The sequence below is a fragment of the Epargyreus clarus genome, unplaced genomic scaffold (assembly GCF_041222505.1).
Source record: "Epargyreus clarus isolate Ecla_fem2 unplaced genomic scaffold, WU_Ecla_fem_2.2 ptg000001l, whole genome shotgun sequence".
NCBI classification, from domain to species: domain Eukaryota; kingdom Metazoa; phylum Arthropoda; class Insecta; order Lepidoptera; family Hesperiidae; genus Epargyreus; species Epargyreus clarus.
In genome coordinates, this window is record NW_027332209.1 from 14,917,594 (window position 1) to 14,945,452 (window position 27,859).

General features: G+C 34.6%; 3 protein-coding genes across 3 annotated transcripts; 1 reads left to right on the forward strand and 2 right to left on the reverse strand.

Annotated features, from left to right (window-relative positions):
• Window positions 1–788: 788 nt before the first annotated feature.
• mRpS12 (mitochondrial ribosomal protein S12) lies at window positions 789–12,675 on the forward strand. The gene is made up of 5 exons (XM_073092732.1): window positions 789–889; window positions 1,004–1,073; window positions 10,510–10,703; window positions 11,469–11,632; window positions 12,526–12,675. The coding sequence occupies exons 2-5, from the start codon at window positions 1,004–1,006 to the stop codon at window positions 12,605–12,607; spliced, it is 510 nt and encodes a 169-aa protein (XP_072948833.1). The 5' UTR covers window positions 789–889; the 3' UTR covers window positions 12,608–12,675.
• Window positions 12,676–14,506: 1,831 nt separating this feature from the next.
• On the reverse strand, window positions 14,507–15,380 carry LOC140757646 (uncharacterized). The gene has a single exon (XM_073093512.1). It carries the CDS (start codon window positions 15,155–15,157, stop codon window positions 14,507–14,509), a length of 651 nt encoding a protein of 216 aa, XP_072949613.1. The 5' UTR covers window positions 15,158–15,380.
• An 8,040-nt stretch (window positions 15,381–23,420) lies between these two features.
• Window positions 23,421–24,017, reverse strand: LOC140742276 (uncharacterized). Its single transcript, XM_073073136.1, has one exon. It carries the CDS (start codon window positions 24,015–24,017, stop codon window positions 23,421–23,423), a length of 597 nt encoding a protein of 198 aa, XP_072929237.1.
• Window positions 24,018–27,859: the final 3,842 nt, after the last annotated feature.

Here is a 27,859-nt window from a genome sequence, read left to right on the forward strand (position 1 = left end):
TTACGTCGTGATAACAGCCAAATCAACTTATAATACATAATAGCTTATCGTGCTCCAAAGTACATAGAGAGTAGAGACAGAATACGCATAAAAAAGTAATTGAAGATAGTTTACATCATCATCATCATCAACCCATTTATGACCCACTGCTGGGCACGGGTCTCTTCTCAGAATGAGAAGGATTTGGCCAAAGTCTAACGCGCTGGCCAAGCGTGTATTGGTGGACTTCACATACCTTTGAGATTTTTTTGTTTTATAAATCTCTCAGGTAAGCAGCTTTCCTCACAATGTTTTCCTTCGCCGTTTTAGCACGTGATAATTATTTTTTGTAATACGCACATATTTTCGACAATTCAGAGATTTGAACCTCGGACCCCTCGTTGGAAAGGCCGAGTTTCTTAACCATTAGGCTATCACTGCTTTTTTGAAGATTACATTTAAGATAAATGGGACTCGTTATTGTTCCTATTGCAAAGTTTCATACATAGTTAACACATTATTATAACCACCATACTTAAAAAATGAAAAGAAAATTAAAAAACGAATGCACATTTAAGTTTACATCATCATGGTGCCATCTATCGGGTAGTAGCTAAAACTTAGGGTATTCAGCGGCATCTAGTGAAGTATGTTGAAACTTTGCAGTTTATTTTTCCAAATAAAACTTCGTTTACATACTATATTTCTTATTATTTTATTTATATGTGATTTAATCTCAATACAAATATAAAATAATAATAAAATCTGGTAACAAATGAACACTGTCAGACTTAAGTCAAATTGTCAATGTCACTTCTGACATTAAATATTAAAACTAAGGTTATGTTTACGAAGTAATAAATATATTAAATTCGTATTTCTTGTTAAAAAAATCAAATCAACGACTAAGGTAAGTTAATAAATATAATTAAAGTAAAGTGTTGTAACATATTCATACATAAAATTCATTGAGGAACTGGTATATATAGAATGTATCTCCTAACCTATTACTTATTTATTCCAGATGAATCTTATTAGAAAAGGCTTTTCATTGCTCTCTCTTGGGATCAGAGCTCAGTGTACACAGTTACCAGGTTAGTATATTGACCGCTTATCTTTATAATAATGTTTTATCTATGTAATCTAAAGCATAAACTAATCAGTTCGGTTCTATTTTTAAAATAATATGGCTTAAATAAACCGTTGGTGTATTAACCACATAACATTATCAAAATATGCCTTAGTTCTCTATATAACTACATAGTTAAACATGCTAAGTATAATTTAGTTTAGATTTTTTAATTAATCCAAAAGTCAACACCGTCAGCCCAGTATCTAAGTGAGGGTATCATTAGGTCGCTCTTACTTTAATAATTTCTCAATCCATGTGACAAGGTGTCACTTGAAGATTCAGCTTAGACAACAAGGTAAGCAAAGATCATCTAAATAATGGGTAACTATACTGCTGACACGCAGAGGGTCCCAGGTTCGATCCCCAGCTAGACACATTACTAAATGATGAATTTAGGTTTCTGTTTCTGGGTCTGAGTATTTGGATACCCAAATGGATGTCTCTGTGTGTGTCCATAGCATCCACGATACAGGAAATCCTAGTGTGGAGCTGTGAGTGTAGAAAGTGTTCCTTGTTTTTTATGCCTTAATAGTATTTTTTATTATGTTCTGGATTTCATTTAGTTTATTGTTTGGATAAACAATAGTTTTTTAACAAATATCTACCACTAGTTTCATTGCTTCACCTATTAGAGTAGGGTCATCTTCAGTTGAGTCACCAAATAGATGCCAAAATTAGCACTCAAAAAGCAATGCTTCATTCTAGAAACTTCTTTACACATAAGAATTGCATAAAATAAATATTTAGATATTACTCTTCTTGTCATTTATTCATTTTAATTAAGTAACATAATTATATATAATCTATCTATCTATTTACAAACATAAAATCTATATACAATATACACAAAAAATTTAATTTAAACAAAAAAAGAAATATTAAAACTTAAATAATTAAATATAAAACAATGAGTCCAAATCACTGCCTCCCGGTAGAGTCCCAAGAATGCTGGCTGCGTTACCGCATTGTATGGCCAAACTTACTCTTCTTGTTGAATATTTAATACCTTACCTATTTTTAACACATCTTTACTTCAATTCCACAATGTAAGATTGTCAAGAAGAAATTGCTGTTTAGCGATACGGTCACCTTTTGTATTCTTGTAAATTTGCTAGTTCCTTTGTTATATCATTTTTTGGTACAAATAAATGTGCTAGTATTTTAGTATTATAAATCTGCTAACATCACATCACTAACCCATATTTAAAAGAGTATTTGTCAACAACCTAAACTTTTATGTACATAACTATCTGGTATTTCGATTGTCTTTAGATATAAAGGGAGCCTAAATAAAACAAAATTTTCAAGCTCCTTTCACAATATTCGTGTTTATATCAAGAGGCAACTGAATTTGTCAAGTCATATTTAATTTATCCTCTAAATTCCGTAATAATTGGATAATTTACATTAATATAGGTAACCATAAAATATTTTAAATGCAAAATATTTATCCATATATTTTAATACTTCGCCACCATTGATGAAAAGACTAGTCGTTTTTTTATTTTTTTATAAATTGTTGTATTGACAAAAAAAGGCAAAAATAAGTCCAGTTACATTGGCTTAAAGTAACATATAAAAAAAATTACTGAATTAATGTTCTTATTAGCTTTTACTAAAAAGTGATGTGGATTTTTTTTACATGCAGATCCACAACACTTATTAAGTACATTACTATCCCACTGCTGAGCACAGATTTCTTCTCAGAGTGAGCGGGACTTAGTTCGTAGACTAAACTTCACATACTTTTGAGCTTTTAGAATTTTGAGACTTGCAGCTTTTTTACGATGTTTTCCGCCACCGTTTATGCAAGTGACAATGTATTTACAAAGTTACCTATGTAGCTCTAGAAATAAAGTTTTCGTCGCACATAACTTCAAAATCATAGCATACTTGCTGTATCACATTGCAAGCTTGCATTATCCCTTATGTACTAAATACAAACAGCTAAATGAACGCCGTCAATAAATAGGAAGCATTCACCCCTTACATAACTGTCAATATGGACATGTCATTTCGCCAAATTCACATCTGCATTAGATTTTAGCAGCTGCAACGAGTCACACGCGAATATGTTTCTTATGTTTAAACCTTAAAGGGTATTATTGAATATTTGGTTGTTAATAATGTAAGGGATTGTGATGGGCCGTCGCGCCTGTCCTTTGCGTGGAACCCTTCCGCGTGGACCCGGATTATGTCCTTAGGGATGTGGACGGTCAGCATAACAAGTATTGGACGTTTTATGATTATTTTTAAAATATCGAACATACGAGAGTAATCGACGTAGACAATAGGCATGCAATTAATCTGATGATCTTATGTTACGATTTCTGCAATGGAAGAACTAAACCCCAAGATTACTGTATATAATCTGGCTGTTCGCAATGAATCAGGACCTACTTACTCAGTACAACAAAGTGATTACAAGGAAATGTTATAGAGCTAATGACGAACAACCCGAACGTACGTGTTTGGAAATGTCACAAAACAAGACAATAAATTGTATTAACGTTGTGAAACCTAACTGGAAATTACCTAACGTCTACGCCCTAAATCAATTCAATTGTATTTTAAAAATCGATATGCTTATTTCCATTTACATTGTATCCAATCGCCATAAAATAACCAATATAACATACCTTCTAAGTAAATCGTCATTTTTTTATTTATCTGCTGGCGGTACCTCGTAGTCCAGCTTCAGTCCAAACAAGGCAACAAAGGGTGGCATGACTCAGCAGTGTTGACCACACAATCTCGCCATTCATTTCACACCGCACTATGCACAATACTGCATATTGTCACACTTTGCGTGATTTGCAAATTCCCAACAAATTCCCTATTACGTGTGGCTCTCGACGCTTCTCCATTTTGTCCGTGATACGGCAAATTCCGGGGAATACGTGAATTATTCAAAATGTAAATCTCAGTATCTATCATTGATCAATGAGATTGTTTTTGAATGAATTCGATTTGAGATATTGTTATTACTTTTCACTGCGGTCTTTGAATCCACAAATGATGTGGTCGAGGTGTTGATATTATGGCAAGTCGTGAAAACCTTCTGCGAGGATGTAGTCTCGTAGAAGGAGGCTATGGAAAGGGAGAGGGAAAATATTCCAATCTCCCTACCTGCAACCAAAAAACTGCGAAGATGATATGATCTCCCCACCTCTTGCAACTTCGCTACCTTTGAAGACTGAATTAAAACGCCTTGTATACATGTCTCACATTCACACAGCGTACAATACAATAATGAACACTGATATTATATTTAAAGAGAAATATAATGATAGCGCCGCAATCAAACCGAAGAGTTCTGTCATACTATCTGAAGTATTAAATCCATTATTTGTGACAGTTATTTACGTTTAATTGTGATCGTGTTTACCTCTTTCCGAGTGCGTATGGAAAAAATAACAAATCGCCCATACATGAACAGTTAACGGCTGCGTGGGACCGCCCCCGCCAACACTTTCCCATACAGACCATAGTGGCCATAGACACCAACTCGCCACACAAAGTGATCCCAATTGTCAATGGTGACCGGTACACCGCGAAATCTTAATGCGTTTTTTTGGAAATAAAGCCTTTGGAACTTTCCGTGTATGATACCGATTTCTAAATATAAATGTATGTCTACAAGATGACATATTTAGTTGTTACAGAAAATGATTTGGCATGATTTAGCGTTCTTAATACATCATGTACCTACATCATATAAGAAAGTCTTTTGTAAAAATTTCAAGCTTTTAGACCCATCGATTTAAGCTGCGCGTGGTCGATACAAGCTATTATCTAGGCACTACACTTTAGGTATTGCGCACGTAGGGGAAGGTTGCTTAAGTGGTGCCCCCTAAGGGAAAAATGCTGTAATATTTAGGGTAATTTAAATTAAGCAAAATCTTTATAAGGGCTAAATAATGGGCGGTGACATAAATTTAAATATTGAATATCCTTTGCGCTATGCCTTTGCGATTAAAACGATGCTGAAGAAATTCGCACAACCAATATAGGTACAAGATGAATTAAATTAATTTCAGTGAAAAGTTGATTAACCAGACTAATTGCTATCATGATGCATTGATGCATACATGTTGATGTATCAAGAAGAGCTATATAAAAATACTTTATTTAAGTATACGCACCAGACATGCTACTTTTAGCATCACCGATCCACGATTCACGTACCTAATTCAGCATCTATGTATGTAATCGCCAAAACAAGACTCGTCGGTGGTGAAATTAGCATGGGGCCGTAAAGTACAGTTACCTGATCAAAGTTTGCAGTCCGGATAATCGAGTCTGCTCTACACCAACGTAAAGTATAACAACGTATAAATCCAACGAGTATTGCGTGAATGATTACGCACATGACGTATTGCATACGGGCATCATATATTTTATATTAAGACCACGTCAGTAAACAAAACCTTATGTCAACGAAATGTATGTTGAAAATGAAGACGATACAATAATATTTACAATATTTGCGCTAAGCTTTATACATAACAACTCACTTAACTCATAACAAATTTATAAGAATTAACAATAGTTCTTATATTGTTATGACAAAATCGTTTCATATTTACATTGCACTCAGTTGTCATAACTTCCAGATCAGAATGTTTTGATTACACCTCATAATGTTTTCGAAACTGGACTGCAATCGGAATAATTGTAAACAAACTGTATATGAGAGTTTACATTGTAGTAACTTTGTTTACGTTTTTAAACAAAATAATAATTGCATCGATGTTTATTAAACATCTCACGATATTATGTCTGGGCGTCTATATGTTTACTGGTAATGTTATGTTGTATGATTGTAAGGGAAACAATAATAAAAATATGATGTCCCGTTGTTTACGTTAATGTTGTATGTGTTTTTACTTTTGCCAATATTGTTATGGTTACATTACATTTGTTTTTGCATAGCGATAGATGTTTTGGCAACTTTTATAAGTAGTCTAAACATCGTTTAATAACATCGCTTAATAATATAAACAATAAAATATTTTTATTATGATATTATTGAATAAACATTTCACATACTTTGTTGCAATATAAAACATTTTTGTAAACACTAACTTATTTTTGTTTAGCTTAACAGTGAAGTATATTATGATATCGTTAATAATCGTAATTATTAAATAAACATTTCACATACTTTGTTGCAATATAAAACATTTTTGTAAATACTAACTTATATTTCTTTAGTTTAAAAGTGAAATGTTTTGAAACAATGAAGTGTATTATGATTTTATGTATTAAAGATTTAGGTAATTAATACGTTTAATGGTTCCATTGAATATTCATAAACACTAAATCTATACTTGTTTGATAAAATTAGTATGCGCTTCCTTGTTGTAGTTGTGAGAGGCAGACATTTTAGTATATAGAACCTAGCACTGTAGTTTAGCTTATCTTAACCAAGGTCCCATATAAATAGTGACTCTCTAAGGAAATGGAGCTTTTAATAACGAATGGTCAGCATGAAAGCCATTCAACCCGTCTTATAACGTGTATAAAGAAAAATAATCGTATTCCTACTTTTATATTTGTATTCAGAATTTAAAATCCTTTTTATAATTCAACACCTTCCAAATATTAATCTTTACTTAAGACGTTCAGTCTGTTTCTGGAGCGCCTTCTCAGAAATAAGAACTCTATCACTGCGTAATTTTGGTTTGGGATTAGTTATAGATGATAATATGCAGTTATTTGTAATAACTTCGCCATTGTGGTAGCTGAATCGACAATTGCAAACTCTACAATGGACTCTACCATGTCTCTACTATTGTAGAGTTGTGGCTCTGATAAAGATGTGGAACATATAGGTTTACCATAGTTTCTGAAAACATTCTCGGACACTTGTATTACTCATTTTATTATTTAACTATACGTGATCATTAGCTTACAACCACTATTTTGAAGAATTATTAAGTTACGGTAGTTACAAATTTCTCTCTGATGTATTTATAAGAACAGCTTCATATAAGTAAGAGTCCTGATTAACCTATAAATTAATATAAAAATATAAGTAAAATTACAATTAACATTCATTTTTTTTAAACCTCAATAAAATTAATTTTGTAAATTAATTTAATAATATATAATTAATATAAAATTAATTTTGTAAATTAATTTTTTGGTCCTTTTTGACTAAACCCAGATTTAATTTTTAACTTGTATCCCTAGTAATCAACCCGATAGTCAAAACAACTAGAGAACATATAGAATCCAGAACAGTCCAAATAGAAACTGCTTATATGGTACCCCCAGTCAACGACGCAGTACAGAATTCTTACACAAATATGATTTACAACGTTTCCTCGAATGCATAATGCTGCGCGCTCAACTCTTGCCCATTGTGGCAACGCTGCACTTTTTGCCACTCGCCATGCCATTGTCAATGTTGATGTCAAAACGGATAATTTTTAAACTGGGTCCGTCATCTGCGGACAATGCCCACTATTAGCGGATTATAATCCGCAAAAAGAGCAGGTACTGCTCTGCACTGGTGCAAGTCACAAGCAGATGCGAGTGACAACCTTACTACTTAAATTGTTAAATTGCTTTTAAAATATTTATCTACAAATCTTATTTATGTAGTGACGATAATTAAATTAAAAGAGTTTACTACAAACGTGTTATACTCGTTATAACATAAAATACTTACACGTTGTTTAAAGATTAATTTTAATATTCATTGCATTTGCATTTAATATAGTTGACTTTGAATTATCATTACTAGTTAATATTACTCCCAACAATTAAGCTATTTATAAATAATATTTGTCTACGGCTTAAAACACTGTTTTTGTATTTCAGAACAAAATTTATTTATTCATACATGGCTTCGATGACATTATTTTTGAAAATAAATTTATAAGTTCTCCTTAATTCATATTTTCAGCGCGCATTACATTATCTTCAAAAAATATAATAGGACTTATCCGCTATAAGTCACTCCCGCCAACTCTCATAATCCGCTATAAGTCACTCCCGACAACTCTCATAACTTGGACCACAACCAAATATTAGCTTGCGCGAAGCAGATGCAATTCGAATCCCCCGGGGATGCTGGACAGCGATTATCTCAAACAATAACATCGAGCGGACCACGAACGTGACATCTCATAACGTTGCGTTTGTTATTCTAGATGTTGCTCAAATACCTGACTCCTGAAATCTGTTAAATTCCCAGAAGCAAAATAACATAGAAGTCTTAAAGGGTTCTGGTAGTAATAGCATTTTTAATTGGAAAGGATTGTTATATATTAATACATATTGTTCGTTTAATATTTCGGTGCACAAAGTGAGGATCATCCTAAGAAATAATATTGCTGCTTACTAGCATACGAGGACGTGACTTTACTCACACAGTAGTATCTAATCGTTGTTTCTTTAAAACGTTCATTGTAATAGCTCCGAATTCTAAAATGTGCTTTGACTAAGGAGGGATTACGTTTTAGACAAGGAAAAGTTTTATTATGCCATTATGTCATAAATGATTAAATTATTACTTAATAGTCTTAACTTAGTTACTGGTTACATTTTTAATAATTTTCAATATATTATATACCGTCAAGATCAACTCTGAAATATTACCCATGTTCTTGCAAATAAATATATTTGAATTTGAATATAAACACAGATTATAAACCAACATCTCCAAGACAACTTTTACTGCTGGGAAAGCTTAAACTAAGCATTTTTTTTTCAAAAGCTCCACACGTATCAAGTATGAACAGTTACAATTTTTGTTTGTACGCACATGCCTAAATCACCGTGGGGTTCCTGGGAAAGGACCACACTTGCGCGTTGCTCAGCCCTTCAATCACGGCACCTTGGTCACGCCAATCAAACTCGAGTCCCGCTATCGACCGCCTCTGTGCGAACTTAATCGCAACCGAACAATCCACACAATTGACACAATCGCTATTGCGGGAACGCCTTCCTGAATCGATTGTGGTCCCGAATTTCACGACTAACTGTACTGACACTTCCTAGTAGGGTTGTCACCTTATGTGCTATATTTATTTTATATACATTTACTCAATCGAGCAAAATATGTTAGCAAAGGTGCGTGAAACCCTACCAATTCGGTCTTGGTCAGCGCCGTGAACGATGTCCTAAAACCACGGCAAGAATCTATTGTTAACTGAAAGCTTCCGCAGGAGACCTTGAATATATTTATGACGAATCGTTACATGTTTTATAGAAAACTAACATTTTTTTATCGCAAGATACGATGGCTTTATCGCTAATTCAGATGTCGTGGCTTCAAATTCAACCCCTTTCCCAAAAAATGTTTCATGACCCGTGGCGCTGGGTACCTACTGTTTATTAATGGATCATTAATGGATGAAGAAATCGTGTTAGTAGATTACTTATAATACGGTAAAGCGGGAATAGGCGAAAGAAATAGGCGTTTGAACTATTGTTCCTGTATTTCCTAAAATTTACATTTTACAATTTCCAGTTTTTTTTCTTCAAAACAAAAGTAGCAGCCCTATCTTAGCTTCGATGAGCCCTTTTTCCAAACACACCGTTCATCTTATACGCGATGTAGTCAAGCTGCTCAGTTGAATCGATCCTCGGGGGATAATCCACGAACTGACGGTGTTTAGCACCTGCTGTTTGGATGCATTGAACGTATGTAACGGTAGTTGCTAATACCTTCTTTCAGCATTTGTGTTCTTGAATATTTTCACATCGTAACTAAAGAATAGCTAAGAATTATTAATGTGGCTAAGAATGATTACATGGAAACTATTTTCTATTCCTTATATTCTAAAATCTATTCATACGCTAAAAACTAAAGACACTTGAACATTAATTTTAATATCAAATTCTTAACTATATACTTTTAAATCAAGCAACGTAGCTAAAATATACTTACTATTTAGGTATCATACTGATACGTCATACATCATATAACTTTATAACTAAAGTAAGTAATCACCCATGTAGGTATATAATTTTGAAAATACCTATCAATAAACATGGGATTTTCTTCAATAATATTTTTTATTATTATTTTTTATTTATTTAATACCATAAAAATATACATTGGATTACAATTGAAAGATATCCATATAAACCCTATGTAGGTTTGTCTTGGATACTGGGTTACCCTAGAACTGTTGCTAAAATAAATTATCGATGGATGGATGTAAATCCACTCGCCGTTAATATTCACGGTAGTAGCCGTTTTTATTTAATTAAATTAACCGTTCAGTGTACATCATGAACGTCGTCGTTTTATATACCACATATTTTTCACGTCTTCCAGCAAGGCACATGACAATATATCCTGTATAATATCATATCATATAATATGTTAGCGCCGTAAAATAATGAGCGTTATATGACTAACCGTTATACATTTTCAGCTCTTGCCAGCGCACCAGCTACAGCTCTTACAGCACCAGCTACAGCTCCTATAGCAGCAGCTGCAGCTCCTAGCCTCTTCACGCCTGGGTTGCTGTCCAGAGCGATGTCATCCCTCGCACAAATGCACAGAAAAGGACCGCACATAAAGAAGAGGAAATCCAGAAATCCGCTCAATGGGAACCCTTTTGCCAAGGTATACTTTTAATGGAAAATTATTATCATGAATGTCATTATTGTTTATAGGCATTTGTGATGCACTTCTAATAAATTAGCTATCCTATCTGAAACCAATCTTAGACTGAAGACTGAATTGAAAATACACTTCTAAGAAATCAAAGTAGTAAATGAGTAAGTCTACCTCTACTTACTCTAGATGGTAAGTGGTCACTGTCTTTACTACACGTTTTTAGGATTCCGTAACCAAAGGGTAAAAACGAAACCCTATTACTAAGACTTCGCTGTCTATCCGTCCGTCACAGGGCTGTATCTCTGGAACCGTAATAGACAGACAAACAGAAATTTTTACAAAGATGCATAACGGTGACCGCTATAACAACAGATACTAAAAATAAAATAAAGTTGAATATTAAACGGGGTCTCCAATGGAGACTCTCCATATAACAAATCGGTATTTTTCGACATTTATCGATCTAACTATTAAACCGTCCTAGGAAGACAGTTGATGTTTTTACAATCCGCTTGCTACTATAACCGCTATTATAATAAATACAAATAAGAACAATAAAACATATTTTAATATGATTATTTAATAAAAATAAGTCAAATATAATGAAAATTTGGTGGTACGGAACCCTCCATGTGGGAGTTCGACTCGTACTTGGCGAATTATTGTTTCTATTCATGACACATAGCATATAGGGAATTTTAAAGTGGTACTGTGTGTACAGACAGTGGTACTTATTACTCGTTAACATTGTATTTTTGTTACATAAAACAGGGCGTAGTATTAAAAACGTTGATCAAGAAGCCAAAGAAGCCTAACTCAGCGAACCGCAAGTGCGTGTTGGTGCGGCTGTCCAACGGGCGAGAGATGGTGGCGTACATCCCCGGCATCGGACACAACCTGCAGGAGCACAACATCGTGCTGGTCAGGGTCGGACGGTGAGTTGCCACTCGGTTTGTGAATTGTTTTTAAGGCACGCCTCTTTTTGTCTAATAACAGCAGTGTTAAGCGCTGCTGGGTTCTGGTTTGAAGGGTGCGGTCAGGGAGAATCTTGTCTGGGATTTTATTACACTAACTGTCGACGGCAGTAGCCATTTACCATCATGTTGACTACATGCATCCGAACACACACAGGATAAAAAAAAATATATAAAACACGGTTTTCATTTTCATATTTTACTTAGAATAAAATGCTTTCATTTGATACCTTTATTGAGGAAGAAAAATTGTCGGTCTTCCTTCTTCGTTCGTCCGCCATATTAAATTTAGAACAACCAAGAGATTTTTATAATATAAATTAAGTAAACGAGCATACAATACACTTGATGGTACCTACCTAAGGGATATCTGCCACCCATGGACATCTGTAATCAACCCTAGATAAGATTAGAATCCTATCTGAAGTTGGCAACAGATGTATTGGTACACCCTGTGAACTAAGTTGGACGCCTCGGATATATCTACCTTCAAAGCGGTATACAGAACCGATTAAAGGCCATTATTATGCCAGGAGTAGTGGTAGTGTCTCCTGACTCGAACCATAAAGTTATTCAGTTTTTCGATTTAAAAATATAGTTTTAAAATCTAAAAACACACGCTTTTATGATAAAATCAACTGAAAAGTAGAAAATATTTTTTAATCTAGGAATCAATTAAGGTACAGAAAATAGTATAATTGTGAAAAAAGCGTGGGGTACTCCATTTATCAGTTTTCGAAAAAGAGTCATTTGTCCCTTGCTTTTTTCTACATGCGATAATATTGCTCGAAAGTATCTATAATATATTAATACATACAAAATATGTTATAGAAAATATACTTATAAATTTCCAGTGTACAAGATTGTCCCGGTGTGAAGCTGAAGTGCGTCCGCGGCAAGTACGACCTGCCACACGTCGTCAAGCAGAAACAATAAACGTAACCTTTTCATATTATACTTAGTTTTACTTAGAGAAAATAAATTGATAGCTTAAGAATAACAAACTATTTCATTTACTATCTACACCTTTATATGTAAAATCCACAAAATTCGATAAGTAGTCGATGGATTAATTTGAAATTTTCACAGAAAAAAACTGATCTGAGCGCTTTTTATATAAGTCTAAACTTATTCGACTTCCAGATAAAATTTAGATTTTATCCAGAAGTTTCTACTTGAAGTCGCTAAGTATAGCAAATTGACAGCTCCTTGCTGCAACGATGCTTGAAAATACTGACTTTTAATATTACATGCGATCCTCATGGTTTTTAATTTCAATTTATAATTAATTAAAAAAAAGATTTTTCGAGAAATTTCGCTTTAATTTCAATTAGGCATTTATTAATAAACAAGGTACGCAACAAAGTCTTACTTCATAAATAAATACAGATTATTCTGCTTTCAAAATAAAATAAACAATTGACCATAGTAACTTACCCCATAATACCCATAATCAAAAAGTAAAAGTAGTGTGCTTGTAGCAATGCTTGTAGTAAGTTGAAAAATTAACGGTAAACCACAAAACACAAATATACCCCTAGCTTCCATAACTTTCCACTGCAAATAGAAACACTTGTTTTAAACCATAAAAAGCAATAAAAAATGAACAACCGCTCATAAAACTTAATACCATTGCAGCTACCGAAAGGGACTTTTTTAACTGAAAGGATTTTTTAAGCTTTTTACTACTTCTTAATGATTACACTGACAACGTACAGCTTAAATTAAATAGGTATGAGTGTAAAACATATATATATATATATATATATATATATATATATATATATATATATATATATATATATTTCGCTACCAATTCGCTATTTATTTCGCAATTCTGTTTTCTGGTATCTAAAAATTTGAAAACTTGTGCAGAAGTTACTTAGGTTCTATATCTACCATAGATGACTTACTTTTCCGAGGCATTCCAGCTTAGTCCTAGAATATTTAATCCTATCTGGGGTTGATTACAGATGTCCATGGGCGGCAGTAGCCACATACCATCAGGTGGGCCGCATGCTCGTCTGCTACTCCTATATTATAAAAAGGTTATATACCTACTACAGATGAGCTATGATTTTTTTTTCTAGATTACTTTATCCCGTAAGGGTCCTTAAAAACGAATGCATATTTTAATACAATCTTCGTTAGAGTACTGTGTAGACGTGACTTTAGCACAAGACCCGCATGCAATCTCATTGGCTGTTCGAAGCGACGCGGGCGCACCGCCCTCTCTATTGCACAACTTCTACTAAAGCAGACCGTATTGTTACGTATTATGTACGGTGAATATATCTATTTACAGTTTATGTGACTTATAGTTCAAAGATTGTGAGGTTAGAAATATTTATGGTATATAAACAAAAATAAGCTATTCTGTTATTTAAAAACTAACTGCTATAAAGTATTATTCGTTCATTTTTTTTCACGGTTCCGAACAAAACTAATATGAAACCATAGTTAATCAATACTTATTTTATTTATCACAATAAAATTTGTATGAGCAGTGTACCAATTTGTGTACCTAATATATTATGTGGGTGTGGTATTATAGGTATCTTTATTCATTTTATTATATGCCTACTCTATATTTTGTCTAGTAATATCTACTGTTTAAGTATTAGATGCAACGTAAATGTTTGGATAAATTATTAATAAAAGAGATGTAATGCGGGAAAAATGTTATATTTCATTAAATTAATTAAAACTAAATATAAATTCGTCTGGATTGCACATCTAAGTCTTAACTAAATAATAAATTACCTATTTACAAATCTTAATCTAATCTTATATCTAACATTGAATAAATATCTAAACTAGGTATATCTGTGTCTATCAGCAAAGGCAGGACTGCTGACATCTGACGCACGTTCTCGTAGCTAATTGCGCCTTCAGTTTCGCCATCTCACTCTTTAGGTAAGTGACCTTCAGAGCGAGGTGGATCTCCCTCAGCTTCCTCCTGTCTCTGCTCTGTTTCGCTGCAAAGTTGTTCCTCTCCCTCTGTTTCCTATACGAATCGTCCGCGGCCTGGCTCGTCTGCACAGCGCGACGCATTCTCGGGTTATTTCCCAGCAATGTTCCGCCATTCTTCTCCGCCATCGCTCGTAACGCATCCCGTTCGAAGGCCTGGAAATCTGGATCATCCGATAACATGTCAACATCCGCCATGTAACTCGGTCTTCGTGGATTCTGATCGTGGGACACCGGTGATTCCGGAGGCGAAATCATTCCGGTTCTCAACTGAGGACTGATTGCCGGAGGAAGGTAGCTCGAACAACTCGATATCGGCGATGTTTCCGCAATCGGCACATACATGGGCTGAGGGTATCCCATGTATTGAGGATACGGTATACTCGTGTTTGGAGACACTGTATTAGGATACACGTAAGTCTGATAGTTGTACCCATAGTCTGTTATTGTTTCTTGTTTGCATTTTACACTCAAATCCAACGCCGTTTCTTCCGCATAGGGGGTCCAAAGAGCCATGATTCACGATTACGTCTTTCCACAACTAGAGATCGTTAACAACTAATGGTTCTGGGGTTGCTCAAGCGCCTTTTGTTGTGCGAGGGGCGTGGCTTAAACTGCAGGGTGAGATTATCCCCCACCCTTGCAATTTTATCAGAAGGGTTGACTTGCTACCTGCTGTTGCGTTAACGGGATCGTGTGAATGAAGACAATAGAATGATTTGCGGTATATTACGTCTATCTTGCGTCGGCTTTTTATTGGGATTCATTTATTCTTTAATAATGATCAATCTTTCTATATAGGTAATAGTTATATGATTATATTACAAGTTGGTCGCTAGTCTAATTTATTATTATTATTTCACATCAACATTAAACTTAATATTAATTGGGTGCAGACGTTGATCGCTCTCGGGCGTTATTAATAATTAATCTAACCATTTTTTGCCTACCGACGATCGAAATTAGAAAATTTCTAGTAAGCGAAAATTATCCAATATCTTTGGTAGGCAAAATATTGGATGGATTGATTATAGATATCGGCCTGATACAGATCTGTGGACTTACCTATCTCAGTCCGTGTAGGTAGATACCGACTTTAGGTACCTAAATAAGAAGTTATTATTAAAATAGGAATGGGATGCTGGATAAACTGTTTACAAAAAATATTATAATCCCATAAGGAACTGGACTAATTACCGAGTTAACAAATTTGTTTACTCCGGTCCATGCCGCGATTTAATCCGGCCTGCTAATTATCATGTTTTTCATATTTGCGTTATATTACACTCCAAAATGACACAGCATTACTTAATTTGTTTATTTATTGTCTTAATTTTGAATATCACGTTTATTTACTTATAAATAACAAGTATGAAATAAATTTCCGCTAGCCGCAATTTAAGTAGGAATTTGACGAAATTGAACAGTCATTATACCTCTTCAAAGTGAAATGAAGCGATTCTGAAACCAACTGTCCCACGGGACACTATCCTGGAAACCATATGGGTGTCCTTGAAGACCCAAATGAAAGTTTCTGCTTAATTTCATTTCATCTAACTTACATCATGCTACTCGCTTTGGGTGACTATGGTAGAGTAAATATACTTTTTGTAGTTTCAGAGAGAGACAGTAGCAAATAGGGTATTGAAGTTTTTATATGCAAAGGTATAAAATCTGCATATACATACCTACTTATGCGAAGGAATTGTGATTAGTCTAACACCTACCTATTAGTAAAACATTTTGTTAGACTTAATTATAATTTAATTATATTAAGTGACGACATCATTTTAATGTACCTACATACTAAACCTTTTTTTTTTTTTTTTTTTTTTTTGTTGACGAGGGGGAAACCTTCAAAAGGTACCCGACGCCATGGGAGTGACGCCGGGTTATGTGGGATTTTTACCACACTAAAACCCCCCCGGTGGCCGTCCTCAGCGTTTGGTGGAGAACTCCGGGATCTCCAACGGAACACGACCGGAGTCCTCCTAACGCGATGCCCTTTTATCGGGCTCTGCCCTGGGGGGAGCAATTTACGCTCCTCTCACATCCCCTGGTGATTACAGCGATATGCGACCACACAAACCGCTGTCCTTCCCGGGGTCGCTTGCTGGACGGTTTGAGCTCCCACTCTTGCCGCCCGCAACCCCGGAAGCCCCTTTTAGTCGCCTCTTACGACAGGCAAGGGTTACCGTAGCCCTATTCTGGTCCCGGTACTACAGGGACAACCTACATACTAAACCTATCAAAAGCAATCTATAGGTAAGTAGGTATTTCTTGTCAACCACTACAACAAACTCTCTGTAAAATAAAAGTAAGTCGGTCTCTAATCTCTATATTGACTGTAGTAAATAGTCTATATGTACCGTAGCTTGCAGACGCGCTTACAAATCTTCACAACACATAGGTACCTACATCTGCCAACCATCCTAAGCAGATTATTGCAATAAAAATTGATAAATGCATTTTTAATCCATACCTTTGTTTTAAAAGTTATAATGCGGGTGCAATAGTTTACAGCCGTGGCTCTGCGCAAATCTTTATGGCACCATAGACAATAGAGCTCAGGTAGGCGCATAGGCGGCACGTGTCTATGCGATTAAAAATAATAGCGGGAATTAAGTTGCAAATGGCGGATTAAAATAATCCGTTCTAGAAGATTATTGAAACAGTTAATTATATGTTATTTTATTATTGAGAAGTTTGTGGCTTTTGGAAAATAACTAAGATATTCTAACATAAGGTACTGACTAATTAACTGAATAAAATTTTAAGTTCTATATTAAATTTATTCGATTGCTAGCTTTAATTAGCAACTACTTCGCAGGGTGACTAACATAAATCAACCATGAACTCGATTAATAGGTCCCATCTATATAATAAAATATCGCATAAGCCTGTGCCTACGCTGAATATAATTAAATCAATTAAATATTTATTACATTTTAAAAATTATCTTTATAAATTAAATTTACTAATTTAGAATTAAATTGATTAATTGATGTTATGGCGGTTTTTTTTTGTTGAATATTAAAATGATAGAGTTTATGTTTTAAAGTAGATAAGACAAATTGGAAGTTGTGATAAAAACTTTCGAAAAGTAAGATTTACCTAATTATATATGCCTACCCATTAGGTATTATGTGCCTATTAAATACTCCCTAACCAACAGTAGAATCTACAAAGTAGGTAAGTCACCAAAACATTTATAATCCCTGCCTACAATTTTTAATCCCTTCCCGATGTCTAAGCCAACCAATAGAATTTAGAAATTTTATTTTATTATTGTACGTACCTACCTAATACCTTGCAATAAAGCGCCGCGCGAATTAGGGGTTCTACTTACGTAATTAGGATTGATGACGGAACCGCCATGGATTATAGATTACTATTGAAATATTTATTTTCCGACCACTTTCTCCACGTACTTTCCCTAAACTCTCAATTCAACGGAAATAACTTGTGTGAATTTACTAAGTAGGTAGCTATATCTACCATTACGTAAGGTAGGTATATTTTTCAAATATAAGTTGTTATACCTATAAATTGTTATCTTTTATAATAGTTAAATGGTAAGAAATTTTAGTTTTATTAACAGCTTGATTTTTCTTATATATTTTAAAAATTAGTAGATATTGAATTTTTTTCAAAGCTTATCCTACTTAAGATTATTTTCTAAATAGATACCTTCAGTATTTAAACTAATGTGCTACCTTTAGCAATTAACGTCTAATCTAATGCCTAGCCAGAGCGATTAATTACATAAAATTTTAGTTGAATTTCTTAGAGCTCTATCCATTTCGAAGTATTTATACCAATAAGCAAATCAACAACAGAATATAACAGTTCTATCTCTTCTGTAACAGTACAAGAACCGGTTGAATTGATATATCTCGTACATAATGGTCTTTACCACAAATACTTCCCCTTCCGGCCGTCTGTGTGGCATCCACACTTCATTAATCTTTGCAACTGTCCGCAACGTCGCCATACAAATCACCTTCACGCCCTGGGATTCCGTTACTAAAATCTAAATAATGGTGAAGAGTTTGAATGAGTTGCCACTGTCAAACCGTTGATAGATCAGTTTGTCAATACAGTTAGATGCAGACACCAAAAGGGATTGGGATGCTATGAAATAATGATAAAGAATAAATAATTCGAGCTTGAGATTTATGCCTTATAAGCAAATAACAAACCAAAATATGAATTATAAATGTTATCTATGAGCTGTACCTACCCCGATTTACCAACGCATAACAGTGTAGGTACATTTTATGCGAGTAAGGAATGAAACGTTAACATTTAAAATTTTGAATCTCAGGACATGTTATGGTTTTTTTATTTTTCCGGCACCGTAACGTAAACCTAGTCTAAGTCCTAAGTTACTTAATATAATAACAGCAAACTGTCAGTGCAAGTCTCATCAGAATCAGAACAGCCATTTCAGAGATTATCCGGAACCTATAAACAGACAGAGACAAATACTTTCATAAATGTTTTTGCTACAAGTACGATAAATCGTTAATGCCCCTGCGAACTAAGATTGAACGGATTAGTAGTAAGGGAACATCCCTCAACCAAAACCTAGCAGCACTTAACACTGCTGTTTTGTAAAACAGAAATTTATGGTGGCCGTGCCTGTAGAGACCAACAACTAAAGGTTCTACCACTTAAATTTCTTAATCTTATTCTCATCAAAATTGATAGATAAGGAACCCAAAATTCGAAATAACAACAACGCAACGCAACCTAATACCTTACTCCACCAAGACAAATCACAATGCATTTAACCAGAAATAGAATCAAATATAATCCGCTTATTTTTGATTCCTACCTTTTGGCGTCACTAACTGTACAATATGCAAATTGTGGAACAACTTCGTTCACGGATTAAGATAAAGGGTGGCCGGGACATCACTTTTGTTTGCTACACAATGCAAATATTTTCGCAGAACCCGAAAGTAACGGTCCTTCGCTTGTGTGTTTAGTTTCTTAAAAGTGAAGTCTCGTGGGACATTTGATACAAGTTGGTGAATCCGAGGACCGATGGCCAATGGATAAGGACAGAGTTTGTTAAAGTAGCTTCAGCGCCATCTCACAACGAACGGCTTTGAAGGGTCTACGATGCTGGGTTACCGGTAAATCGTAGGAATACAAAATATTTTCGTAATAATGCTTACTTTGAGAGTCTGAATTAAGACTTAAATAAAATTAAGTTGAAATGAACTGAATTAAGCAAAATTACTTGCAGAATCGATTCAATGAAAGTAAAATAAGAAACAAGCCCATCTTTAACATTTACTCGTATTAACAGCACATATACCTAGTATTGCTAATTCAGAAAAAGATATTTGTTCCGTTGCCAGTTTTATTAAAAGGGCTCTTTTTTCTTTTAAAAATCTAGTAGAGGTAAGTAAAGCTATGAGTTTGAGAAACACTGGATTACAGTGACAGTTTCGTGTTACATGCGTAACGCTTACAGCTTAGGGATTTTAAAGCCGTTATGCATACATATTAAGAGCTTCTAAAAGCTAGGCTTCTAAGCTGTAAACATTTTAGTCGTAAGTTGGAGAAAAGCCGACGTTTTAGTCACGTTTGTACAAGTGGAAGACAGAATGCCAAATATTAATACCTAATGTTTTATAAATAAATGGTAGATATGCCTTAAGAATTAATTGTCACTATAGATAACTACTTCAGCGTTTACTGTAATATTTAATATGCATGCAACATAGATTGAACATGCATGCACTTTTATTGTGGGATAAATAAAACTATTTTAATCATAAATTTCTGATTCCGACTAACTAATAGGATCCAAATTTAACTAATGGGCTTAGAACTAGATATACTCGTACATGCTCTAAAACATAGATAAGTACTAACAACGAATTTTTAAAAATTAACCCCATAATGGAAATATTTTAGCCTACGATATTGTATAAAAAATAATCTGAAAAAAATAATCAGTAAATGGTAGATATCTCTGCTGGATGTATATTTTTAATCAAGTATTGGATTAGTTCTACATCTCCCTACTTCTAATTACTAAATTTATACCCCTAAAATATCTCAATCTTAGTCTGTAGGTACTAATCAAATCGAACATAATTCATCAATCCACCCCACCGCCACCGTCCCTTCGCAAGGGTTGCTGTACATTGCAGGGGTCCACGCAACCCTTGCGATGCGTTATGTAATATCGATCGGGGCGTTACATAATGGTACGAAAGGCCCTTTTGTGATTTTATATTGAACTGGATACGTGAGTTGTGAATCGTACGTTTTACCTATATCTGTGATGGAAATAAAAAAATATATTCGAAATAGGTAACCTACTAAAGTAGTTTATATAAATATAGTAGTAACATATAAATACTTAATGTAAAGTTTTAACGTTCAACTAAAACTCTGTTTAAATACAAAAATTAATAGGACGTATACGAGAGTTCCGATATTCTTATTTCTAACCTTTGATATCTATTTGATTCGAAATTCAAAACCTAATTTTCAACTTGAATTACCTAACCCTAAAATCCCTAATCATAAATTTATTTCGCAAAATAGAAATATCCAAACTTGCTATAATACGTAATAGAAATGGCACATCAGTAAAATAAATAAACACGTTAGTGCCTTTTTATAGAATAACAGCGACTCGTGCCACGTCGCCCAATCACAACAATCCTTTATTTCGCACCTTCCCTTAACTCAGGGATGTTATCTTTGTGCCACGCGCACTGTTCAATCGATATCGGGATGAGATTACAGAAAAAGCACAAATGGTATGCCTGGTTCTTAGAAATATAAATATTGTCACATATGTGTCTAGTTTTGTTAAAGGTATCTTGTTCTCGTTCTACGAAACGTTGCATGTAGCCACCTAGCATAGAATTAGATAAAAATACAAAAATATTTATAAAAGTATGTAAGAAAAGAAATATTAACTTGTATATATAAAACTATAAATATATTTTTTCTACAAAATAATGAAAACGTTATATTAGGTACACGAAACAGTTAGGTACATAAGAAACTTACTACAGAATTACAGACATTAAAATATGAGTGTAAGGCTCGAAGTAAATAAATTTATGAACTTTCATGTTGCAAATATCATACTTATGAATATTTACGCACATTGTATCTAAAATATCAAAAATAATTGTTCAAAATACATACTTTCTCCAATTTAGTTTGTTCAATGAGTAACCGTTAATGGACTAAATAAGCTAAATTACTAGTCAAATAACACTTAAATGCGCCAATAAAATGTTATGAACAAAAGCGGCAATAACGATATTGTTTACACGTAAATTAGTGCCCACCACGTCAATTGCAACAAATTAACTTATTAACTATTGAAATAGAGTCAGAGAAAAACAAAAGTATTAGGTAAATACGTTATATTTTAGAAGAACGTACATTGGGTTACATTTTTTAGATAAAACAAAAGGTGGCCTATCTGTACTCCATAAATATCCAAATAAACGTAATTTATGTGCATAACTATTAATATAATATGTTTATTATGAAGAAATTTTAGATTTAGGTGGGTATTATTCCTGGCATAACTACCTAACTCTAAATTTTTTGAACATCGTTTACCCCAAATCACGGTACACCAAGCTCTGCTAATATTGGAGTATAGGATGAGAGTGCTGGATTGTCCCAGGTTGAACCACAGAGAATATCGTTGTCCTCTATAATGATATAATGATATGAATGAATGATTTGAATTGAAGGTGGTAGAACCCTTTGTGGTGCCACTCGCGCGGCACCACCGCCACACCTATTTCTGCCTAATAACAGCAGTGTTAGGCGCTGCTGTGTTCCGTTTTGAAGGGTGTGGTAAGGGAGACATACTTTTCCGAGGCGTTCCAGCTTAGTCCTCAGGGGTAGCGGCGCATCTGTGGCTGAACTTAGGTAGGAATATCTAATCCCATCTGGGGTTGATTACAGATGTCCATGGGCGGCAGTAGCCACTTACCATCAGGTGGACTGCATGCTCGTCTGCTACTCCTATATTATAAAAAAAATGTCTTATAGGTAGCTATTGAAACAAATAACAAATAACAAGGGAGAGTTGGTATTATTTTACATTCAACTCTTAATTATTCCTGCATCAGTTTTAATTGCTGATCAAACTGGCATGTAGAACATTTAACAAGTAATTTAACTTATGTTGGTTACTTTCAAGTAACATTAAATGCCTCGTGTAACTGAACATGACGCAATAGGCGTGGTCTGCGCCGACGCATATAAGCGACAGCCAATAAGGAGCAAGCCAGCCAATGTGATCGAATGCGTATTATGGTGAGAAATACCTGAAAACTATTATCAAGAGTATTTTATTGTTAATATACTACTCATGTATGAATTTTACAATGTTTCCACGTGTGGTTTCATTATAAAAAACAATGTTAGGTAGGTGCGTACTCTTTGTGAGTTAGGAATGTATGGTACTATTTTGTAATCTTTTAGTTAGTATATGAAATAAAAGGGAAAAGTCGTTTCCACAAATGTTTATTTATTATCTTACAACGTTATAATAAATTATTCTTATAGATAATAATGGCACTGACATAAATTGACATTAGGAGAATATTTATTTCCACAAAATTATAAATCTTACATGCTACAGTACAAATTAATTTCATGACTTCATTAAAACTAAAAGTAGTCAACACTTAATTACAAACTTTGGTATTTTGACATGTCACTTCACACTCCGAATAAATAGATGTACCTCTCTAAGCATTACCAATTACATTTAACATTGATATTTGCATCGAACACACATTCGGTCGCCGAGCCTCGTTCTTAAATCCGCTAACTTCTTTTTGAGAAACGTCACTTGGAAAGCGAGACGAACTTCGCGCAACTTCCTTCTGTCTCTGCTCTGTTTCGCGGCATAATTGTTTCTCTCCCTCTGCTTTCTGTACGAGTCGTCCGCCGCCTGGGTCGTTTGGACCGCCCGTCGCATGCGCGGGTTATTCCCCAGCAAGGCACCGCCGTTTTTCTCTGCCATTGCTCTTAACGCATCACGCTCAAATGCTTGATATTCCACGTCGTCTGATAGAGAGTCCACTTCGAATGAGTCCATCGACTCCGGCGGAGATGCTGTATTTTTTCTGTATGATGGAGACCAGGCACTTCCAGCCGAGTCGGGAGATATTTGAGCAGTTGGTACACTTTGCTCGGGGTACATAGATACAGGATAGTATGGCGGTACGGCTTCCAATGGTACAGGGTTGGGTGAAAAGTGGTATTCAGGCACAAAATCGCGAACTGGCGACATTCGCTCTTTCTTTACTGTTACTTTGCTAAGATCCAATGCTTCGTCCGAGTACGGAGTCCAAAGCGCCATCTTGAATCCGTTGCTTAAGGAACGTGCGTTGATTATAGAGTCTAAGACACAATTGAGGGTGACAAATGCTTGACGGTCGTCATCGCCTAGCGAGGGCGGGGCCTACCCCATTGTGCTTTATTGAAGGGTGTAAAGAAGGGTTGGACGCGCTACCTGTGGTAAATCCTAACGGGACTACATTGTTTTTGCGAAGTGACAGATATTATTGTACTTCGTGAGAATATTTACAAATTTTGGATATGTATTGTAATATTAAATATATTTTTTATTATACGATAAGAATATGAAAATTATATTTAAAGAAGACGTCACCATTACCAAATTACTCGATCAAACTCGATCAAACTCGATCAAAAGGAAATCGATTCAAACTATCATAAAATTGGCGCATGTATTTATAGATATACACGATAAATTTGAAAAATAAACAAGTAGCCTTATCTTATTCAAGTAGAAATATACTCGTTTATCATATTATGAAATTGAAGCAAGTAATAATCTTACATTCAGTCATTAGCACTGATTGAAACTTATTGAAATGAATTGAAAATATTAGTTCGAGACAAAAATATTACTCGGATTAATAAATAATTACTTAATCAGTATAGCAATAAGTTCACTCAGAAAGAGTTTCGGTCTGACCCTACATGTAGAGTCCTACACGAAGCTAAGTATGCTTTCATTTATTAAAATCAACTTCACAACATCAGTATCATCACAGCAAACAATACAAGCATATCCCCGATACGATCTTCGCATTCAGGTCGGGAGAAGCTAAGACAAAAGAGCTTTGTGCACAAAACTGTATTTGCAAATACAAACTCTACAAATTGTGTCACTGCACCTATTGTAGCTGCGATTCTTATTTCAGTAATTATGGATAGGTCGTATTAATCAAACCTATCTTAGTATCTAAACTATCTATAGAGGACCTTTAATGGTAGAACGCTATGAGGAATTTTAGTAAATCAGAAGTTTCATCTGAAAAGTGAACTAGAAGTGAATAAATTAACCCCGTTATTGATACCTACAACCAATGTATCAAATTATTGCCTATTGTAAGATTGGTTTAATTAATTATAACGGGTGTGAAAATATATGAGACTAAACTAACTTACAATGTTAAAAAGCTTTCTTAACATAACATAAGGCTATGTTTTGATCCATTTTTTTATAATTATTTAAATAACCCATGTGATATGTATACAAAAGTAAACGTATATGAAAATTATTCCTATAATAAACCTATGCTATATGCTTCTAAGTAGGTATATAGTGCTACCATTTTTTTTTCAAAATATCATCGGAATTGTGTGCAACGGTGTCAAATCACGGAACACAATTCTCAAATATGTAGATACAGCTGTATTAAAACTCTCTTTTGTATTTTCTTTTCTACTGCAATATATTCAAAGGTTAAATTCCTTTGAGGTTTTTTGCACACATAGCGGTTAGCCACGCGCCTGTCATTTGAACCCTTCCGCGTAGAATTGGGACAATTGTGCCCACAGCGCTATAGGGTTGCGTGAAAAAATATGTATTGAAGTTGTGTTATTAACGGTGCATTCTGTATCAGTATTCAATTATTTCCTACATACGATAGTCTACTGTTATAGTTAGATTTCTTAGTTAGAATTTTGATAAATTTTATGGAGTATTTCTTTCATAAAAAATAAACTCAATCAATTCTGGGGTATTCACCGCAATATTTAGGTAATAAAGAGTTAAATTTATTTATCCAAGCGTGTACATATCTACATGTTAGACACTTGAACAGACAAATTCAAATAATTATAATCTTTACTCGTACTTTTTATCGCACCGGGGATTGAATCCGGGACAGTCAATAGAGCGACAGGCATAGTCACTATTCCATGCTGTACCTTATTTAGCTTCTGAAACACAAAAAACAAAAAGCTTCACAGAGTATTGTCATTTAAGTTAATCTTATCACGTTTGGCTGCCGGTTATCTTCCGGGAAAGCTGTTCAGTTAACGGTTTGATCACGATATCGTCCATTTGCATGGAGCTCCCCTGTACCGTATAATCTTTACTAAGCTTCAGGCACTGCATCCCTCCCGCTTTCCTAACAATAACGTATTAGACAATAGACAGAATTTGTCTCAGAAGTATAAAAATAAGTCTACTTTAACTAGTTACTGTGTAAAATCAATGTGTTTATGTGATTCCGAACGTCTGGGATGGGATTACATACTTAATTCTTTCCTCCTGTGCTTAACTTTTATAAATCATAGACAATACAATTAGTAGACACGGTCGCTTTGTAGGATTTTGAAAGATTAAGGAAGATATTTCAATATTTTGTTACTTATTATTTATTTCTAGTTATGCTATTATTTATGATCTACGACTTCTCCTGTATGCATCTCTATAATAGGTATTCTTACATTGAAATGAAAACTATTACAAAAATTATTACCTGTATCGCAATCAACTATGTATTTGAAATCTAAAGTGACAGGAATTTTCATCATCCCTAAAAATTGATCTGTCTCCCTTAAAGGCGATTTAGTATTATTGTAACCCTTTACTGTCATATGGACAACGACAATCATCGCTGGACATTATTAAGATACAAAATAGCGAGCGGAAGTGACGCACAATACGCAAATAAAGACGACAGTTGCTTCCCCGTTGACGCTCCGATGCGTCTCATAATGCTCACTGGACATGCAATTTTGTAATGCGGATTATAATAAAAGTGCAGATATGCGTGAAAATTTGTCATTTCCTTTACGCTTTCTGTTATAATAATTGAAGATGACCAGCCGTTTATAAATAGTTCCGAGTTGTTTGATGGTTTCCGATAAATATAAGAATACGCGTAGCAAATACTCTTGTGGTCATATGAAACGATTTGTGAAAGCTTGAATAAGGTGCAACAACAGTGATTTTTCACGGATCTATTGGGATCTATAATAGCTAATTGTTGAAATAAATTAAACATATAAAGTTTAAGCGATTGACAAATGTTATTAAATTTACTTACCAAACGCACAACACTACACATAGCAAGGAATTATTTCTTCTTAAATATTCGTTCATAGAAATTTACAAAGCGATAACGGGTGGTATAAAATAGATATCTAAATCACATTACGGAACAGTTAGATCGATCAATCTTAAAATATGTCAACGGAACAAAACGGCCCCATGCCGCTGTTAAAGGGTTACCGATATACAAGATTTAAAGCAAAAACATTCTTCTCTTTATCGCTCATAGTCTTAATTCAGCTGCAGCAAGTAAACAGATGCTTGTTAATTTTAAATTTGGAATTTGCTATTCAGGAGACTGTATTATACTGTACCTAAGCTATGTCTACATAAACGATGCGTTGTGAAATCCCGTTACTTACGTGAAGGCGGTAAACTAGGAAAGTAAGTAAAGAGTTTACTTATTTTTGTGTTTCTGATTTTGTAGCAAATGTCCTATGCTCTAAATGAATATCAACCCTTGGCTACATAGGTACACTTATATAAATATATATATATATAGCTGTCTAGCCAACAGTGTTTTTTAAAGGTTTTTTTTTCGTGGGAGAAACCTTCAAAAGGTACCCGACGACGTGGAAGCGACGCCGGGTTATGTGGGATTTTTACCGCACTAAAATCCCCCCGGTGGCCGTCCTCAACGCTTGTTGGAGAACTCCGGGATCTCCGACGGAACACAACCGGAGTCCTCCAAACGCGATGCCCCGATCGGGCTCTACCCTGAGGAAGCAGTTTCCGCGACGGTAAGCAACCACACATACCGCCGTCCTTCCCGGAGTCGCTTGCTGGACGGTTCGAGCTCCCACTCTTGCCGCCCGCAGCCCCGGATG

What these genes read in the sequence shown, in the direction of transcription:
- LOC140757646 (XM_073093512.1), bottom strand. Translation starts at nt 15,157, where the DNA reads ATGGCTCTTTGGACCCCCTATGCGGAAGAAACGGCGTTGGATTTGAGT.
- mRpS12 (XM_073092732.1), top strand. Translation starts at nt 1,004, where the DNA reads ATGAATCTTATTAGAAAAGGCTTTTCATTGCTCTCTCTTGGGATCAGA. An exon ending in TCAGTGTACACAGTTACCAG is followed by an intron (nt 1,074 to 10,509) that starts GTTAGTATATTG and finishes ATACATTTTCAG; the next exon opens with CTCTTGCCAGCGCACCAGCT. An exon ending in ATGGGAACCCTTTTGCCAAG is followed by an intron (nt 10,704 to 11,468) that starts GTATACTTTTAA and finishes TACATAAAACAG; the next exon opens with GGCGTAGTATTAAAAACGTT.
- LOC140742276 (XM_073073136.1), bottom strand. Translation starts at nt 24,017, where the DNA reads ATGGCGCTTTGGACTCCGTACTCGGACGAAGCATTGGATCTTAGCAAA.